This window comes from Panthera onca, chromosome X (assembly GCF_046562875.1).
Source record: "Panthera onca isolate mPanOnc1 chromosome X, mPanOnc1 haplotype 2, whole genome shotgun sequence".
Taxonomy (NCBI): domain Eukaryota; kingdom Metazoa; phylum Chordata; class Mammalia; order Carnivora; family Felidae; genus Panthera; species Panthera onca.
The window spans coordinates 83,484,641-83,498,863 of record NC_138357.1 but is presented as its reverse complement, the minus strand read 5'-3'; the positions used below and the strand labels follow the sequence as shown (position 1 = coordinate 83,498,863).

The 14,223-nt window shown below is 40.2% G+C and overlaps 1 protein-coding gene across 12 annotated transcripts in view; it reads left to right on the top strand.

Moving 5' to 3' along the window:
- Nucleotides 1-14,223, top strand: part of HUWE1 (HECT, UBA and WWE domain containing E3 ubiquitin protein ligase 1) — a 168,964-nt gene that overhangs the window by 131,341 nt on the left and 23,400 nt on the right. For 9 of the 12 annotated variants that reach the window (XM_081793318.1, XM_081793326.1, XM_081793328.1 and 6 more), the window contains 12 exons: nucleotides 34-201; nucleotides 1,280-1,425; nucleotides 1,843-1,909; nucleotides 2,866-3,080; nucleotides 6,638-6,849; nucleotides 7,293-7,475; nucleotides 10,063-10,235; nucleotides 10,589-10,737; nucleotides 11,494-11,569; nucleotides 12,404-12,502; nucleotides 13,091-13,224; nucleotides 13,412-13,580. In XM_081793318.1, the coding sequence (XP_081649444.1) occupies nucleotides 34-201; nucleotides 1,280-1,425; nucleotides 1,843-1,909; nucleotides 2,866-3,080; nucleotides 6,638-6,849; nucleotides 7,293-7,475; nucleotides 10,063-10,235; nucleotides 10,589-10,737; nucleotides 11,494-11,569; nucleotides 12,404-12,502; nucleotides 13,091-13,224; nucleotides 13,412-13,580 (1,791 nt within the window). The remainder of the gene's footprint in view (nucleotides 1-33; nucleotides 202-1,279; nucleotides 1,426-1,842; nucleotides 1,910-2,865; nucleotides 3,081-6,637; nucleotides 6,850-7,292; nucleotides 7,476-10,062; nucleotides 10,236-10,588; nucleotides 10,738-11,493; nucleotides 11,570-12,403; nucleotides 12,503-13,090; nucleotides 13,225-13,411; nucleotides 13,581-14,223) is intronic. The other 3 variants (XM_081793327.1, XM_081793329.1, XM_081793325.1) reach the window with 2 other exon arrangements.

The following is a 14,223-nucleotide window of genomic DNA, read 5'->3' as shown; positions in this document are numbered from 1 at the left end:
TGAGTGATTTTTCTCTGTCTCACTTTGGCTTAGCTTCAGATGATGAATTTGAGAATCTTAGAATTAAAGGTCCTAATGCTGTACAGCTAGTGAAGACGACCCCTTTGAAGCCCTCACCTCTGCCTGTCATTCCTGATACCATCAAGGAAGTGATCTATGATATGCTGAATGCCCTGGCTGCATACCATGCTCCAGAGGAAGGTATGTATCTAATCTACCTCAGGAGGCCGGGCACTTTGCCTGGATCTCTCAACCAACTTATGGCATAGTGAACACTCCTTGTGTGCCCATGTGCACTTCTCTGAAAAAACCAATGGTCATACATTATGACAGATGGTAAGGTAGTGGTGAGTCTTAGAGCAAGGCATCTGACCTTGTGGGGGTGGGACCTATAGGAAGGTTTCTTAGAACAAGTGGTTTCTGAAATAAGTCTTGAATGATAAGAATGAGAATGCTGACATACGAGAGTCTATCCCATACAGAGGGAAGAATGAACAAAGATAAAAGAGGAGATAATGGCATCTTGTGGGCAGGAAAATTTATACCAAAAAGTCTCTAATGTTTTCATTCTCTTTGTTGCTAAAACATCTTTGTTTCCAAAAAAACTGGGATCAGTATTAGAAGGTGTGATTAGGCTTCCTGACCTTTGAGACCACCATCCCAATCTACCTTTATTCCTAGTTAAGGTGCTGCTTGTAAGTACTGGGAAAGTCATGAGTGAATTAATTGGAACTTAAGATTGCATTCCAGTCATATCCTTCAGGATTTTATTTAGGACATATTTAATTGATATGTCCCACAGAATTGCCAAAAATTGGTGAATATAATCTTTAATTAAGTCAAAATATGAGTCTTTGGTGCTTTTCATCTATTGAGCACTTTGATCCATATAGAGCTTCTTGCTTCTACAACCATAGAACCTTTATTCTACCTCACATATCAGCCCCACCCCCCAAAATAATTTAGCTTATATAGCTAGGGTAACCATTTATTGATCTCTGTTGCACTAGGTATAATACCAGGTATGTTCATTTAAGCTTAGTTGTGAAGCTGAGGAAAGTGAGAAAAATAAGTAAATTGCTTGTGGTCACAAAACTAGTTAGTAAAAGAATGAGGCTTTCAACCTTGCTCTCTTGGTCATAACTACGTTTCCCCTCTTAAGTGAAAGTCTAGCCACATCACTATGTCATAGTAAGTGAAGTGAAATTGGCCAAGCTGCCAAATAGGCATTAGCATTGCATAGTTATTAATGAGTTTTGTTTTGTTTTTGTTTTTCTAGCAGAGAAATCTGATCCTAAACCTGGGGGTATGACCCAAGAGGTTGGCCAGCTCCTGCAAGACATGGGTGATGATGTATACCAGCAGTACCGGTCACTTACTCGTCAGGGCAGTGACTTTGATGCACAGTCAGGTTTTTCCATTAATGTAAGTCAATTCCAACCTCCTGTCTTCCTTCTCGCTTTCTGATACCTATGTGTTCTCCATGTTTAAGGTTATGCCAGGGAAATTTCAAAGGTATTAATTTTGATGTATCTGTGAATTATCTGTTGCCTAAGAATGAAGATAAATTTGGGGTATCCCTGGGATTTTTCTCTCTTTGGATTGGAAATATTAAATTCATTTTTCATTCTCATTGTCCCTTGTATGTGCCCCCAATCTTCCAGTCACTGTTTATAATGATAGCTTCCCACAGATTATAGTATGTACGGAGTGAAGATGGTTAAAAGATCAGCCAAAGAGAGTCTGTAGCATTCGTAATGAGTACCCTGGGAAGGGTTCCTACCATTTAGAGACAACTGTCTCTGAAATTAATAATGGCTCAGGGGTATTCTTCCTCCATAGAGTCAGGTCTTTGCTGCAGATGGTACCTCCACTGAGACTTCCACATCTGGGACATCCCAAGGAGAAGGTAATGGTTTACTTTTCTCCCTCTTTTGTTCTTACTTTCTTGAGAGAACAAAGAAACTGTGGGTGTCCTGGGCAGGGGATACGGGAATACAGGCATAATTGTCACATTTGTCTAAGTGAACTTTTCTCAAGGTGAGCTCCATGTTCTGTAAATAAAGGATTTCTCTATGCTAAAATTAGTAGAACTGTGACTTAACTAACAAAGTAATGGTTGCTGTGGTGAGATCCTTTAGATCTACTCTTTAAACCACCACATATATTTCTTATGGTGGGTTTTATCCTGGCGTATGGAGCTTTGGTGCCAGTGACACAATTCTGGCTATAAACCTTGCATGGTGGATTCTAGCAGTGTTACCAGAGCCCATTGGCTACTTAGTCAACAATTAGAGAAATGTCACATGGAAACAATTCTAAGGATACCTTCCAAGAGCTGCTGCTTCTTGGATAGGAAAGATCTTTGAGATCTAACCAAGGAGATACCATACTTAATATAACTGCTGGAATGGAGGCATGCTGGGATAAGGTACAGTGGGCACATGTACCCGCTATATCTCTGTATTCCTGGATGAGACAGGAAAGTATTTATGGAGGAGATCAGAATTTGAATTAAGTTAGATAAGTAAATGTGTGCCAGGGAGACATGTGGGAAGGAAAGGTAAAAGGGGGTACATAAGGCGTCTTTGGAGAACTCTTAGTACAGTATTTCTGGAGTGCAAAATTATGTATAAAAGGAGGGAAATGGCAGAAGATATGTGAACAGTTGGGCAAAGCCTCCCTGCTGCACCATATCTAAGACCTGTCATCCTATGTGTCCTTCCACTGCATTATGAGGAGGACATTCCATTTGTATCAGTGACCTAAAGTGGAATAGAAGTAGTATTCTCTTTCCACATAAGGCTTGATGTTTGCCAATATTTCAGTGTGAAACTGAACCAGTGTTTGACTCTTTCTCAACAGCATCAACTCCAGAAGAGTCTCGTGATGGGAAGAAAGATAAAGAAGGGGACCGAGCCTCTGAGGAAGGCAAGCAGAAGGGCAAGGGCAGCAAACCTTTAATGCCCACCTCCACTATTCTTCGTCTTCTGGCAGAGTTGGTGAGGTCCTATGTTGGTATTGCTACCCTGATTGCCAACTACAGCTACACTGTGGGCCAGTCTGAGCTGATTAAAGAGGTAATATTTCCAATCTGCTTAAGATTTGATACTGTCATCATTTGGATACAAATGTGTCAGACAGTTTGCTAGGAACCTGCACATGTTAGCCCAATGTTGAGAGGCAGAGGCCTCTTAGACACGTTAAAGAAGCTAGGCTTTTCCCCATGATGTAGAGCTATCGGGTTCATTACAGGGAGTGAGTTTGTGCCATTTGTTAATTTGTTTGCAGAAAATCACTTGTTCTGCAGTGTAAAGACTGTAAAACGCAAGATTTGGAGTCAGACCAATTAGGAATCTGATGTAGATAGCAATCTAGGTAATACAGGATCTTGGTGAAGTTGTTGGGAAAAAAATGGGTGAGTTGAAGAGATGTTTTAAAGGTAGAAATGGATCTTTGGAAAATAAAAACAAAATCAAGGATTCCGATGTTTCTTATTTTATGTTTTTCTATTCCTTTTATGTTAGAAGAAATGGCTTGAAGAGAAAATGTGTAATTTGAAAGGTATCTGTGGTTTGTCTACATAAAGATGTCTAGGGGACAATAGAATAAGCCAAATAGACAAAATGTGTTTATCTTCCAGATATACTCACACCTGTGCAAAGACACCTGATATGGTAATAGTATTGGTAACATAAAACATAAGGAAAGCCTAAATGTTTATCAGAGCTGTGGGAAAGAAATGTCTTGAAATGGAATTATCTTCAGGTTAGATTTTTCAAGTGAGAGGGCACTTTAAGAAACTAGATCATGTTCCCATATACATAAAAGGGGCCCCCAAGGAGATTTTTTTCAAAAAGGGAACCTTGTTTGGGAGGTTATATTTTAATTTCATGGTTAGTAAGCAGTAAATGGTCTGAGAGTAGAGTAGGGGCATTAATGTTGCAGGCAAAGAATATGAAATCAGCTGCCATTTTTAAGCTAGTTTTACTTTAATCTGAGTTTTTTAAAATACATACAAAAATATGCAATTCCTGAATGAGTCGTTAGTTTTTCTTGGATGACCATTACCCAAATTAAAACATTAAAAACTCCACAAAAGCTTACCCCTTCATGCCTTTCTACAGCTCCCCCTCCCTTTTAAACTTCCATAATGTCAACCATTATCTTGAGTTCTGTTGTCATAGGTTCGTTTTGCACTTTATATAAATAGAATCATACAGTGTATATTCCTTTGTTTGCAATATCCACTTTTGTGTGTGGTAGTAGTTTATTTGCTGTATAGGATTCCATTGTGTGAATGTAACACAGTCTTGTCCATTCTAGTGCTAATAGACAATTGGGTAGTTTTCCATTTTACAGGTATTGAAAGTAGTGTTGCTACAGTCCATTCTTATATATGTCTTGGTGAACATATACAGTTGACTCTCGAACAACGCAGGGATGTTAAGGGTGCTGACACCTCCTTCCCCTCTCCTCACGTTTGTAGTTGAAAATCTGCATAAACTGTTGACTCCCCCAAATATTTTACTAATATCCTCCTGTTGACCAGAAACTTTACCAACATCATAAACACTCCATTAACACATATTTTGTATGGTTACATATATTAGAGGGAGAAAAATGTTATTACCCCTGAGAAAAAATAAAATTGTAATTTCTGCTTGGATCACTAATTCTTAGATTGTTGCAACTTTGAGCTGAAACTCTTAAATACAAATTTGCTTGTTCACAATTTTTTTTAATTAAATAGAAAACAGTTTAATCAAAACTATTTAATTTCAAATGAAAAGGCAGTAAGGGAAATAAAGACTTGCTAATGGTTTCAGTAAAAAAAAATTGTAAGGTAGAGAAAATGTATTTACAGTATGGCACCAATATATTGAAAAAAAATCTGCATATAAGTGGACCCACACAGTTCAAATCCGTGTTATTCAAGGATAAACTGGATTAAGTGTTTCTATTAGGTGTTAACATGCCTAAGGAGTAGAATTGCTGGTCTCTTCAGCTTTTGCAAATGGCACCAAAAGTTTTCCAGAGTGGTTGTGTCCATTTATATTATTACCAAGCACAGCATATGGTATGCTTGCCATACCTCCTTGCCAACACTTGGTATTTTCTTATTTTTCATTTTAGCTGTTCTAGTGGATTACTACAAATCCACTAGATTTTGCATTATGGTTAAAATATCCTTTTCTGTATTGGCTATTTGGATATTCTCCTGTGAGGTGTCCAAGTCTTATATTCTTGTTCTCTACTGAATTTTTTACATATTCTAGATACAAGTCCTTTGTGGAGTTATGTATACTAAATATACATTAGGCTTTTATTTCAAAGCTTTTACTCATTATGCCAGTTGTAGTTAATATAAGCATTCCTTGTGGAATAAGACATTTAATTGCAAATTTATTAAGTATCTATTATGTGTCACATGACCTTGTGGTACTGGGTACTCCTAGGTGATTTACAAATACTGTTGATTAATCCTTACCTCAGCACTAGAAGGTTGTTGGTATTGCTCCCCTTAATAGAGAAGTAGAGAAGGCTCAGAAAGGTTAGTAACTTGTTCAAGGCCAAACTGCAGAGTAACAGGATTAGAATTGGAATCCAGGTCTCTGGTTGCAAATCCAAGTCTTTTACTACATCACCCTGCTTTCCCAAATTGCAAAGCTTTTTTTCCAGTTTTTACTAATAATGTTATATAACATATTTACACAATTTTGTATTTTATTTAGTACTGGGGAATTTTTATTTCTAATAGTTTCATCTTAACCTAGCCACCGTATCTAATTTTCCAGACTCTAGAATTCTTCAATGCAGCTTTTATTGAGGCAAAATTTACATAAAATCAAGCATTTTAAAGTGTACCATTGAGTGGTATTTGGTACATTCAGTGTTATACAGCCATCCTTTCTAATTCCAAAATTTTGATCCAATATCTGCATAAATGACAATAGAACTAAGTTTCTTTCTAATATAAAGAATTATCAGGACAGAAGTCGTTGTTAGAAGGAACAAGTCTCATGTAATTTCTTTTCCTTGTTGGGCCTTTTTTTGCTATTTACTTTGCATTAAATATTTTTGCATATCCATATCTGTGGCTGTGCTGTTTCTCTTTTAAATGCCTATTTTTAGCCTAGGGTCCTTAGCACATTATAGGTATCCGTAAACATTACAACTTAATTGAATACGTGAAGGCATTATAGCACTTAATTATGAACAAGATTTGAATCCTTGCCATTGGTTAAGTTCTTTGCACAGGCCCTGTTTCTTTGGCCTCATATTACCCATCTGTCAGAATGGGAAAATACTGAACTTGCCCTTAACTGTTCTGTAGGTTTACTGTGAACAGTTCTTTTAAATACCACACATAAAAATGTTTTGAGAAATATCAAGTGACCTGTAAATGAAAATGTGTAAACTAGTGAGAAATGAGTGGAGTTTAAAAGCATAAAATCTGGATTTGCTCACTTAGTTTGTACTTCGCACCCTTGGTTTTCTCATCTATAAAGTGGACCTGATAATCACTGACTGGGTGACTTGAAGGATCAACTTTGTGTATGTGTACCTTGTTGATGTGCAAACAATATGGCATAATTATGCTTGTGAGTAAATGTCATAATTAATAATTTTTCAGGACTGCAGTGTGCTAGCCTTTGTTCTGGACCACCTCCTCCCACATACCCAGAATGCAGAAGACAAGGACACACCTGCCCTGGCCCGCCTATTCCTCGCAAGCCTAGCTGCTGCAGGGAGTGGCACAGATGCCCAAGTAGCCCTTGTGAATGAAGTAAAAGCAGCTCTGGGACGGGCACTGGCTATGGCTGAGAGTACAGAGAAACATGCCAGGTAAAACCCATGCCTGACCTAGTGCTGATAATCAGTAGCATCTCCTTACTCCATTCTTGGCCCGTGGGATTCCTAGCACTTGAACAAGAGTTCTGGTCACACTGGCACTGTATATTCTCTGGTCCTCTCAAATAGTTCTAGTGCCTCAAAATACCTAGAGAACTGATTACATTTGAGGAGGGTAAACAGCTTAGAACAAAGGGATGTTGTCATTATAGTTCTGATGTCTTCAAGAAATTGAGCAGATTATTCAGTCTCATTTTTTAAATTATGTGTAAAGAAAGTTAAGAATGCTACCACTCAGGGAGTGAGCTCTCACCTATTTAAATGTTACTTCCAGAAGGAAACACAGGGCACCAGGAGGGTTATCTGAGGCCGGTTAGTTTAAGACTCCTAAGAATGGGCAGTATTCATATGATAGAGGTGTCAAACTTCTCTCCCAGGCTTCAAGCAGTGATGTGTATCATCAGTACTATCATGGAGTCCTGCCCCTCAACGTCCAGCTTCTACAGCAGTGCCACAGCCAAGACCCAGCACAATGGCATGAACAACATTATTCGACTCTTCCTGAAGAAAGGACTGGTTAACGACCTGGCAAGAGTGCCTCATAGCCTGGACCTGTCCAGGTAAAATTATTCCTGAACTCCAGCTGCAGGCTTTTGCCCTCCCTTTAATCATGCTGCTTTTATTTCTTCATTTGCTTGTGTTTCATGTATCCTCACCAGAATCAGTAGTGAGCCACTGGTGTGATAGGAAAAGTTTGGGTATAGGTGGGAACCTGAGTTCTTAGTATTGTGGTTTTTAAGCAAGGCACTTGCCTTTCTTTAGACCTTAGTTTTCTCATTTGCTTCAAACTCAAGAGTTGGACTGTATCAGTAATTTTTTCCCCAAGATTCCCCCATCTTAATTAAAAGTAACCTTTTATTATAAGATTATATGTATATCATGAAAAATGCAGAAGCAAAAGTAGATACTGGGTTTCTACCACCAGATATCACTGTTACTTTACTACATTCTTCAGTGGTTTTTTCATATACATACAAAATGTATTTTTTACTAAAATGATATCATATATGCTGTTGTATAACCTAGGTTGGATTAGGGTTTTTTGTTTTTCCAGTTATAAATCTCTACCTTGCTTTTGTAAGTAAATTTTCATCATATGTAACACCCAAATCCATATTCAGAAATTTTTGTCTGAACCAGAATCTAGTTACAGACCTTGCATTACATCTGGCTATATCCTCTGAATCTGTTATTCTAACACAGAATCTTAATTAATTTTTTAATTTTCATTTTATTTCTGCTAATGACACTAACTTGTTAAGGTGACCAGGCCTGCTGTCATGCTGAATGTTTTGCCTTCTAGATTTGGTCCATTTGGTTCCTTGCAGTGTCATTTAACTTGTTCCTTTACTCCCTGTTTTCTGTTAACTTCTAATTAGAGCTAGAGGCTTAATGGAGCAATTTGAAATTACTGGTTAGGATATATCATAAATGATGTGTATCTCATATTCCATCATGGGGAGACACATCTCTTTGAACTGTCATTAATAATCATGATAAAATTGACTTACTCTAGAGTAGAGTACTGTTAAATTTCCCCCCTTCGTATTAGAAAGTAGCCTATATTACTGTTTTGGTGCTATATAAATGTCTGGTTTCCTATCAGCTGTATACCTAATTAATGATCTTAACACCAACTGATAATCCTTTCCTGTGTCAGTTTTTTGGGAGATTATCAATGACTGTTTTCTAATTTCTGTCATTCCTTCGACATTATTAGCTGGCATTTTTCTGTGACAGCCCCAGTTCAAGGGGGGAGAGTCTGGTTACCCTGAAATACAGTTCCTACTTAAGAGGCAGGATAAAAACTTTTTTTATTTTTTTTCTTAAGTCACTAATTTTTAGAGTAAAGTCAAAATAGATTTAATCACCACCTCAAATGCAACTTTTCTCTGGTTTTTCTATTTTTATTGATTTTTTTTTTTAAGCCAGTGATTGAATTATTTGGATCTCTGCAGTCATTATTCTTTTCCATTGCACCTTTGGCCCATGGGACCTCTTCAAGTTGATTTTTGTCCTCTTGATACAAGCTCATTAATTTTTTAAAAACATTTAAAAATTTTAGACTCACAGTGTAATGAGCACCATATGTTTCATGTAGATTAACCAGTGGTTATCATTCTGTCCTATTTGCTTTAGTTCCTCCTCTCCTTCCCCCTTTTAGGAGCAGAATCATTTGAAGTTCATTGCAGACAACATAATGCTTAACCTCTGAATACTTTAGCATGTGTCTCCTAAGAATAAACATTCCTATACATGGCTAGAATATCATCACATCTAAGAAATTTTACCATTGATACAATAGGATTCAACATGTAGTTCATATTCCAATATCCCCAGTTATTCCAAGTATGTCTTTATAGCTTGGGAGAGAGCGTTTTAATCCAGCATCCAGTGAGCATCACTAATTGCATCTGATGTCATGTGTATCTTGTTTTTTTGACAGTTGACTATTTTGAAGAATCTGGAAGGCGCCAAATGTCTCATAGAATATTCCATAACCTGGATTTGTCTAATTGCTTCCTCATGGCTAGGTTCAGGTTAAACTTCTGGCATGAATACTACATGGGTGATATTTGCCCTTGGTGCATCATATCAGGAGACACATAATGCTAATTTGTCCCATTATTGGTGATGCTAAGTTTGATCACATAAACATTAGCTTTCCCTTTTGTACTTAATAAATGTTTTATGGGTGATACTTTGAGTTCGTATGAAGATTATATGAATATCTTATGCCCTGAAGATTTTTAACTCAGTAGGTTAGCATTTATTGGTGATCCCTGCCTGGATTGCTTACATTGCTGTTCGAAAAGTGAGGATTTCTGATTTTCTCATTCCTATTTATTAGCAGGCATTTTTTTATAATGAAGATTTCCTTCTGCTTATGTTTGTATCCCTATGGCTGCAGTTTCTTTTTATATTTAATATGGTATAATCCACTACCGTCATTATTTTTTATTCTCAGATTTGGCCTGTGGTAATGACCCCATCAATTTTTTAAAGCCTTCTGGCACAACAAGATGTTCCAGGCTCACCTTGTACCGTCCATGCCCCATCCCCTGGAATCAGTTGTTACTCTGATGAGCCTTGGTTCTTTTTAGTGCAGGTTTCTGTGCTAAGTCCATCTCTGTATCTTTACCTCAGTCCAAACATGGCCAACACAGTCAATGCTGCTTTGAAGCCTTTGGAAACACTTTCCCGGATTGTGAACCAGCCTAGTAGCCTTTTTGGCAGCAAGAGTGCTTCTAGCAAGAGCAAGTCTGAGCAGGATGCCCAAGGAGCTGCTCAGGACTCCAATAGCAACCAGCAGGACCCAGGTAGGGAATCAGAGCCAATGGACTGGAGAGCAGACTGGGTGGGCATAGTTACTTTATGGGCATGGCATCGCAACTCTTTTGGCTTGGTATTGTTTCCCTGGGAAATTGCTGGCCTTCTAGAGATCTGTCATAGTGGCGTGGGAATCTGCCCCACAAAGAATTCCTTAAAATTGCAGCCTTATTTGGCTATCCTCACACGTAGCCTTGTCTTTTCCTTTGTCACCCATTCATTTTTTCTCTGAGAACTTGTAAACTTGCCCAGGGAAGGGACCTTATTGTCTTCCATGCTTGCCTCGTGGTGCCCTGCATATAGGCACCCTTTGATTATTTTGCTGGTTGGTTGATTGTTTCAGGCGAGCCTGGGGAAGCAGAAGTGCAGGAGGAGGATCATGATGTCACTCAGACAGAGGTGGCAGATGGGGATATCATGGATGGGGAGGCTGAAACCGACTCAGTGGTGATTGCTGGGCAGCCTGAGGTGCTCAGTTCACAAGAGATGCAGGTAGGGAGGCAGATCACCCAGCATACCCCTTTTGCGGCGCTAAACAAAATCCCCAAGTGGTGTGGGTGGGTGAGTACCTTAGATCCTTGCCTCAGTGCTGTCTACTTTGCACAGGAGCACAGATGATATGCTTAGTTGATGTTCAGTAAATGTGTTTGAATTGTATTAAATGAGAGGTGGGGATAAGGCCAGGATGCCATCCATGTACTATGAAATGGAATGGATCCCAGCAGGAATCCCAGACTTAGGCACAGGTGAAATGTGGATGTAGAAAACTGGCCTGACCCCTTTGGGCCCAAGGTCTTTGATTTATTTGGTGCTGGTCATTAATGGAAACTCCTTAACATCACTGTTGTGCCTATAGCACCAGGTCTCACTGGAGCATTCAAACAGCTATTTTCTAAAGACCCTAAAGAAAGCATTGTAATTTTTGGAGCTGGTAGCAGTTGTAAGAAATGGGGCGTACAGTCCTAAGCTGCTAGCTCTGAGGAGATCTGCATGTATTTCTGGATAGTATAAAGACTCGCCTGGTCTGAGATAACTGGGATGAACCCATTTGAAGGACAGTCTGAGTGTGGATTGACAGCACATGGTAGCTTCTGTGCTCTTAGCACCAAATGTGTGGTGTTTATGCAACATTCTCTGTCACACGTTATCCTGGAAATAAGTACTCCCTTGCTGGCTTTTTTTAGGGTTTCCGTGCTAGCGCAATGATAGACTTGTGTGCATCCATATATATGTTCTATTTCTCTCCAGGTTGAGAATGAGCTGGAGGACCTGATAGATGAGTTGCTTGAAAGGGATGGCGGATCTGGGAACAGTACAATTATAGGTGAGAGCCCCAGAACTGAGTATAGCCTTTTCCTTTGTCTCAGTCTCTCTTGGGAGGACCCTTTTTTTCATCATCTGCTTGCTCAGCTCTGCCTAAGGGCTCATAGCCAGCCTAGATTGCTGCTTGTCTTGATGTTGACGATCTTACAGATGAGAAATTCACAAACCATCTACAGACCTGTGGTGGATCTGAAGTGTTGCCTATGTGGGGGAGGTGGAGGGGGTGGCCATCGGTATAAATGATACATCAGGCACATCAAGAGTGTTTTTTATTCATGGAATCCTAGAGGAGGCTGTAGAGCCTGTAGGGTGAGAAAGTGCTTTCCTTGCAGTTCTTTAGCAAAATCCAGGGGCTTTCTGCCTCTGAGTCTCAGTAGTGTAAAAAGTGTGATCATTCCCTAAGGGTGGCCCGTTTTTACAACTCAAACGGAAAACGGCAAAGGTACCCTACTGTCACCTGGCTCCAAGGGTCTATGTGTTACTTGTTTTTATTTTATTGATGAAGGAAATCAAAGGATAAACGGAAGTAGACATGTATTCTTAAGTTTGACAAGACTTTTCACACCCATTATCCTCTGTGGTTTCACAATTAGTGGGATTGGCAGAGCAGATGTGATCATCCCATTTTACAGATGAGGAAACTGAGACTCAGACAGGTAAAGTGACTGGCCAAGCTCACCTAGCTAGTCGACAGCAGAGAACCTAGGTCTTCTCCCTCATCCAAAAAAAAAAAAAAGTGGATATCTGCTGGGTGTACATAGCTACTTTAGACGCACCCAATCTGGAAAGGGAAGTCCTCTGTTGTTCAGTGAAGGCTCTGCTCTGTAACCTTCAGTGAGCAGAAGTGGAGAGGATGAATCACAAGAGGACGTGCTGATGGATGAAGCTCCTTCCAACCTCAGCCAAGCTTCCACCTTGCAGGCCAACCGAGAAGGTGAGAGTGCCGAGGCCAGAAAGGCCTCCCTTCTTGCCCTGCACGTCTGACAGACACTACACTAGGGTTTTCCTGGAGGCAGCTGCCCACATGTGCAGAATAAGGAAGCATCTGTCTGCATGCGCTGACATATATCATCCACTTTATCCTCAGCCAGTTTTTCAAATAACATGTTACTACTGCTTACCCAAAAGTTTGTTACTTCTTACTTGGTTCGCTTTCTTCTCACCCACCTGCTATCATCGCTCCAGATTCCCTCTTACCAACAGGATGCAGTTAATAGCAAAGTAGAGCTGGAAAGGCAAGGGGGCACCAGCAGACTTGGCCAAGTCCTAGACCATGGCTCCTGAAGCACCACCCTATAGCCAGCCTCCACATTCAGCCACCCTGCTCAGCGTGTTGATGCATTGATTGGCACTCTCAGGAAATCAGGGCTGGCTCACTAAGTCTGTACATCACCCCAGATCTGGTTCTTCCTCTCCTAGAGTCAGATACCCCATCGCCTTCCCACTCAATCTGCCGGCCTGCCACAGTAGCCTGTTTGCTAGCTGCTCAGTATAGTCCTCCAATGTGCTCCCTTTGTTTTAGATTCCATGAATATCCTGGACCCTGAGGATGAGGAGGAGCACACTCAGGAAGAGGACAGCAGTGGCAGTAACGAGGATGAGGATGATAGTCAGGATGAAGAGGAGGAGGAGGAGGAAGATGAGGAAGATGATCAGGTGAGGGGGGACTGTGTTTGGGTTGGTTCAGACAACCTCTTCCATGGGAACACAGAGCTGGAGAAAACCAACAGTCTGGGTTGCTAGCCTCAGCGCCTCCCTCCCTCATGTGCAAATGTGGCCATGACATCAGACTTCAGAAAACCCTTACCTCCAGCAATTCTCCATCTCCTATTTTCCCCTTAAGGAGGATGATGAAGGTGAAGAGGGAGATGAAGACGATGACGACGATGGCTCTGAAATGGAATTGGATGAGGATTACCCTGATATGAACGCTTCTCCCTTGGTCCGATTTGAGCGCTTTGACCGGGAGGATGATCTCATCATTGAGTTTGACAACATGTTCTCCAGTGCTAGTAAGATACAGGGGCTCAGCTGGGTTTTATCTCTTGATTCTTATACCCTTCTCTAGGGTAAACCAAGCAGTGAACCAGAGCAGCTATCAATCTGATACAGACAGCACTTCTTTTCCTATGCTGACTTCCTGGGGCAAGGGATATCTGAATCCATCTCTCTCAATAAATGTATACTTAGAAGAAAGAATTGTGAGAGGCTGCTTTTTGTTCTCTCCACCTCAGTAAACAGGCAACCATTTTAGAGCCTGGACAACTTGATGATTTGCTTGAATTTTTTTTTTTTTTAAGTGAGACCAAGGCTGACTGCGTCACGCACCCATGTGCACACTACAGTGACAGGGCAATCAATTCTTATGTCTGTAACACTGGATCTTGAGAGTTTGAATGAACACCTTTGAGCTTGGCATTGGGGAGTAGATTTGAGCACATTCACTCTGTTCATCAAGGACGCATCTTTTCGGAGGAGAGAGTGAATCTCTTTCCTTCTCCTCTATCAACGTCAAAGTTCGCTTTTAGCATCTAGTTCTTAAAATCAAGCTGTCTTGAGAAGGCAGGTCTTGACCCCAAATCACAAGCATGATATAGCAGAAAATACTGAACTGTGCTGGTCTGTTGTCTTGGCCAAGTAGTCTTTTACCTCTTT